Source organism: Sinocyclocheilus grahami, unplaced genomic scaffold, assembly GCF_001515645.1.
Source record: "Sinocyclocheilus grahami isolate Dianchi unplaced genomic scaffold, SAMN03320097.WGS_v1.1 scaffold538.1, whole genome shotgun sequence".
In the NCBI taxonomy this organism is placed as follows: domain Eukaryota; kingdom Metazoa; phylum Chordata; class Actinopteri; order Cypriniformes; family Cyprinidae; genus Sinocyclocheilus; species Sinocyclocheilus grahami.
In genome coordinates this window covers 726,094-732,162 of record NW_015505717.1, presented here as the reverse complement: position 1 = coordinate 732,162, position 6,069 = coordinate 726,094, and the positions used below count along the sequence as shown (strand labels likewise).

The 6,069-nt window shown below is 37.9% G+C and overlaps 1 protein-coding gene across 1 annotated transcript in view; it reads left to right on the top strand.

Annotated features, from left to right (window-relative positions):
• The window catches only part of LOC107555557 (GMP reductase 1-like), a 13,657-nt gene extending 11,776 nt beyond the window's left edge, over window positions 1-1,881 (top strand). The window contains exons 4-6 of the mRNA XM_016238385.1: window positions 1,112-1,285; window positions 1,401-1,482; window positions 1,602-1,881. Of these exons, the coding sequence (XP_016093871.1) occupies window positions 1,112-1,285; window positions 1,401-1,482; window positions 1,602-1,813 (468 nt within the window). The 3' untranslated portion in view covers window positions 1,814-1,881. The remainder of the gene's footprint in view (window positions 1-1,111; window positions 1,286-1,400; window positions 1,483-1,601) is intronic.
• Window positions 1,882-6,069: the final 4,188 nt, after the last annotated feature.

The window sequence follows — 6,069 nt, the reverse complement described above, 5'->3', positions numbered from 1 at the left end:
CGTTCACGGTGAAAGTTGATGTATTTCCTCAGCGACCAGCACGGATCAGCTCCAGGCATGACGAAGCGGATATCGTCCTCTTTTGGAAGACCAAACAAAGTAGTTTCGCTTTCACAACAAAACACACAGCGCCTTCACGACATGGCTGCAGCGTCAACAATACTACAGCGAGAATAAAAGTTACGCCTTCTTTCTTTGCGTGAACATTTGGGCGGCGTTATGCAAATCTTCCCACATAGTGAGGTAGACATGTGGGGGCGTGCTAGAACGAGCCGTTTTAGGTAGGTGTGGCTGACTCTGAACTTTTATAAAGAATATCTCTTTGGATTTGAGACTTTAGTCTTTGCAACTTTACAGATCTTCTTTATGCACCAAGAGCTTGTAACACTCCAAAGAGAAAGGAAAAATTAAAATCGCATCATATGACCCCTTTAATAAGCTCATGAGTCAATAACAGTCTTTAATCAAATTTTTTTTTTTATGTTTTAAAAGCAACATATTGTTTAATACTAATAGTTGTTTTACATTTAAATATGTTCATTTTCTAACAGACACAGACAAACTAGTTGCTTACACTGGGCCATGTGGCTCGGGGGCAATTGTAACGCAAAGTTACAATTGCCCCTGATATTGCAGCCGTGATCAAATCTTGTATGCTAGCTAGCCATGCCTATATTAGCATAGGTTGTTCATGATATTTTTCAATAACCTACAGATAAAATGTATATAAGTTTAAATTTGCAGTCATCTAAACTTTAGACAGCAGAATACTATACATCCTAAAAGTAACTTTCATACTTCAAAATCATTTTGTTAAAAACTTCTGCTGAGATGAAATGATTGTGGTGCTCATTTTTGACAGGCAAAGAGAGAATCCTACTGAGCATGTACAGATTAAGTGTCATCACTCTAGCTTGTTTCTTATTGGAGGAATTGAGTGTGTTAGAATTGCCCCCGGTCTCCCCTACATACCAATTTTTTATCAGAACTGAATGACAGCAAATTAGGCAATGCAGCATGCGTTATATAAAGCATACAAAAGCTTTCTAGACAGCTAATTCATAATTTTCATGTGGTGAATGACAGAAGCCATCTTTCCTCTTATCCTCAGCATGTGGCGGCCAGCTCGGGCAGTGGAGCAGCGGATCTGGAGAAACTGTGCAGCATCCTGGAGGCCATTCCTCTCATCCAGTACATCTGCCTGGATGTCGCCAATGGCTACTCTGAACACTTTGTGGAGTTTGTAAAAAGAGTTCGGGAAAGGTTTCCAAAGCACACCATCATGGTGAGATTTTTGCCCAAACGTAATATAACAAATGTCATATCAATAAGACAAAAATATTTATTTATTTTGTGTTTTTTTAAGTAAAAATATCATATAACACATCTTGATCATTTAGGCGGGAAATGTGGTGACAGGGGAGATGGTGGAGGAACTCATTCTGTCTGGAGCTGATATCATTAAAGTGGGCATTGGGCCAGGTATCAAATTAGATTTCCCAACACTGTAATACATATTCATAGTAGACAATCATCTTTTAAATGAAATGACATATTACTTAATCTGGAGCACGTTGATTTGAAAACAATGTGAACTTCAGGTTCTGTATGCACCACACGCATTAAGACCGGTGTGGGATATCCTCAGCTGAGCGCTGTTATCGAGTGTGCTGACTCGGCCCATGGACTGAAGGGACACATCATCTCTGTGAGGCTCTTTAAATGGCTATCACTACTGTTAGCATGTTACCATGCTGTAATGCAATGTAATGTAATGCATGAGACTGAGAGGTGGGAACCCACAAAACAATGACATCACACTACCGCAAGAGGGCAGCATCCTCAATTCAATTCCAGTGTTTCCCTATCTTTTCAGTTTTACACGCCCCCTCAGAAAGACTAAAAGGTTTCATTAAAGGGGTCATATGATGCTGCTAAAAAGAACATTATTTTGTGTATTGGTGTAATGAAATGTGTTTATGCGGTTTAAGTTTAAAAAAACATAATTTTGCACATACTGTACATTATTGTTTCTCCTCTATGCCCGCCTTTCGATTTTTACAAAGCTCATCGGTCTGAAAAGCGAGGTGTACGCAGATAGTCCAGCTATCCAGTGCGTTGTGATTGGCCGAATTCCTCAAGCGTGTGACGGAAATGTTACACCCCAACCATACTGTGATGCCTTGTTCCGGCCGGAGCGACGAGAGAAAACCATGAAAACCCATTATAAACGAGGCATTTGTTGCATCCAGTGGGGACATAATTACGGATTATAATGACTTATACTGTCTTTTTACGTGTTGCATTGCAATGCGCCGCGTAAACATAAAACCATGTCTGTTGTGATTGGCCGAATTCCTCAAGCGTGTGACGGAAATGTTACGCCCCAACCATACTGTGGTGTCCTGTCCGACCGGAGCGACGAGAGAAAACCATGAAAACCCATTATAAACGAGGCATTTGTTGCATCCAGTGGGGACATAATTACGGATTATAATGACTTATACTGTCTTTTTACGTGTTGCATTGCAATGCGCCGCGTAAACATAAAACCATGTCTGCATTTGTGATCGGAGAAATGACAAACAACAAGTGCTACTCTACACTGCTCAAAACTCACGTTTGAATCGCCAGTGGCAAATTCTTTAAATATAAAAAAACATATTTACAGTCTGTGAGTCAGAACAGCCGGCATTGTAGTCTACTCTACCAGGATCAGGAAACAGTCCTCCATAAAATGCACTGGACACATCTGAATATTTGGGTTGAACAGTTCTGGAACAGTGTTGTAAATACAACTTAACCACTGATTTCTAGTCGTGTCCTCTTTTGTAAGGCCAAACAAAGTAGCTTCGCTTTCACAATGAAACACAGCGTCACACGCGGCGGCGGCCTAGAGTGAGGAACGGGCGGCAAGCTGAGTGAGAGGAGGCCGGTGAGCTTGAGAACGGCGCGGCCGGCGGATTTGACGAAGGAGTGGCCGGTGGCCTTGCGGCAACCACATGTGGCGACCCCGGGCTTGACTCCGGTTTTCATAGGCTAGCCTGTAAATTAGCATCACACTGGTTCCCTCGACAAAAAACAAATATAATTTTTCCAGTGGCTTTTTTAATTTTTGCAAAAACTAATTTCTGTGACCAACAAAAGTTTATGAAAAGTTTGTTTTGTTCATCATGATAATCTTCACAAATTAACACAACTTATTAATTTTGAAGCCTAAAAACAATCTCTAGAAATAAAAAGACTGAGGAAATAAAAACCACCAGTAAGCTTTGATTTTGGAACAATGGAACCGGAAGTGCTAATATACTTAGTCATTTCTGGGATTTGGCATACAAAAATATGTCATCCCTTTTTTTTTTTTTTTTACATCTGAACAAGAAATTTGTTTTTTTTATGCCTTAAATTGCTTTATTATTATCATTATTTTGCCATAATGACTGGCTGACTGTGTATGGAACTATAATATGCTAAGAAAAAATTGTCCATTACAACAAACAAAACAATCAGCCTATACACTACGGTAATAGAAATACTGATGTCCTCTCAGGTAATAGGCTATTTTACAACAGTTGATAACTGAAAAGCGAAATGGCACCAATTGAGTTTGTGTGAAACAAGAGAGATAATGGGCTTGGTTCCGAAAGTATTTTGACCTTTTATTTTTCACATAAGGATTTTTGTAAAACTCTTTGTTAAAGAGTTATAAAACATGAACCAAACCAACCAGCTACGATGTCAATCACAACATTACAAACTTTGATTTGAAGTAAAAAAGTACTTGAAAATCAGATAAAAAAGGCAAAGGTACAAGACTGAGAACGGTTTTACTGAGGGGAAAGAAATACAATCACATGAAGCGTTGCAAATGCAATAATAAAAAAAATCTATAAATATAAACTATTGATTTAAAGATGTTGATTATGTATGCAGAAACAACACATTGTTTATTGTAAAATATGCATATTATTCATACAAATATTTTAGTTTGAGAGCATAGGGAGACTGATTTGCATTGCTTCATGGGAGTGGGTGGGGACTAAAGTTTTTTTTTTTAATTATTATTAAAAAATAATAAATTGAAATAATACAGGCTGATAGCTTGAATAAAAGCAGGGTGACCATACATCCACAAAAACATATAACATCGATTAACCACCTTTAATGGTTTATAAATTGGAATTGGACTTTTACTCCCGGAACTCGACTGTTGCACTTTATTAGGAACCCAAGCGAATCCCATTGGCTCAAGCATGATAGTGTAATTCATATTTTTTCATTAAATGTGTATATTCAGACTTTTATACTCAACTTACATTCTTTTTAAACTACTGTACTGTGGTTAAAACTAAATGGTAAACACAAGTACAGACAAGCAGACAGCGCTCAATCAGTATTGCTTCATGGGAGTGGGTGGGGACTAAAGTTTTTTTTTTTAATTATTATTAAAAAATAATAAATTGAAATAATACAGGCTGATAGCTTGAATAAAAGCAGGGTGACCATACATCCACAAAAACATATAACATCGATTAACCACCTCATAGCTCACAGTAGGTCTGTCTTTAATGGTTTATAAATTGGAATTGGACTTTTACTCCCGGAACTCGACTGTTGCACTTTATTAGGAACCCAAGCGAATCCCATTGGCTCAAGCATGATAGTGTAATTCATATTTTTTCATTAAATGTGTATATTCAGACTTTTATACTCAACTTACATTCTTTTTAAACTACTGTACTGTGGTTAAAACTAAATGGTAAACACAAGTACAGACAAGCAGACAGCGCTGAATCAGTCTGGCTTATTGTATCGGTCATAACTGTTTCCCACAGCCAAGTGTGGGTTTGATGGTGTCTGATAAGATCTCAATGTCTTCCATCTACACTTTTTCAAATGAATGATCCAGCCCGGAACAGAAGCGAATACTCAAGGCCGCCACCTCCGCACAATACCCACACTCCATTGACTAGGTGCACTGGAGCTTAAGAAGCCTGTGGAATACCTCTGTGTGCAATTGCTTGCGAGTATAGCTTCATGTCTGTCTGTGAAATATGCCCACTGTATCTGACCTTTGAAATCCCATTCTCACAAATCACTCCAAAAAGGGTGCAGTTTGCAATTGGCACTGTAATTTTTATTAGTACGTGTATACTGCAACAATAAACTTGTACTGGTATACAGACAATTTCTTTTTTAAACAAATTTGTTCACAACCTGAATCAAATATTGTTTTGTTGTTCAGAATAATGAAATAAGTTCTAACTAGAAAACCGGCAAGCACCATCAAAGAAAGGGACCAAAAAAATCCAAGAAACAACGTGAGTGTATCCTACAAATAGACACACCACAATTAGAAAATAGAATTTCAATTAAAATTTTTTTATATTCGTTTTCTTTTTTTAAAAAAGCTAGTGCAAGTACAATATTTTTGCACAACTTACAGAGTATGCACGCATATGGAAATAAAATGAACCAAAAGAAAAAAATGGCCTTTCACAATGATTTCTTACCTAGGGATTTATATTTTTTTATATCTAGTTTCCTTTCTAAATAAGGTGCAAAACACTACTTCCTCTCCCAACAACCATCTCTTGCTACTGGCCAGACTCCTCTGATACAATGCCAAGAAAACAGAACCTCAGGACTGGATGCAACATTCAATTTTTCTTTAACAGTCTCGCTAAACATTTCTGCGTGGTGTCTTACATACTATAGGTCTAGTAAGTCCATAGCACTGAAGCTATGGAGAAAACAACAACACTGACAATATGGCAACCTGCCTTTACCAAGTCAAACAGTAGGTAAAGGTCCAATCCAGAGGTTTTATGATCGTGGATCTTTCTGCCCAATGGCAAGTGAAAAAAGAAACTAGAAACAGCTTCCATTTCCCTTCCAATGGAAGACTTCAAATCTCTTTATGACAAGACCTGTAACACCTCTAGTCCAGCAAGCCTGGGGTATTACTGCTATATCTGAACTAATTTCTTCCTGAGGAATGACCAATGGCTTCCTGTATATCACAAAATACATCTTAAAGGAACACTCCGCTATTTTTGAAAATAGGCT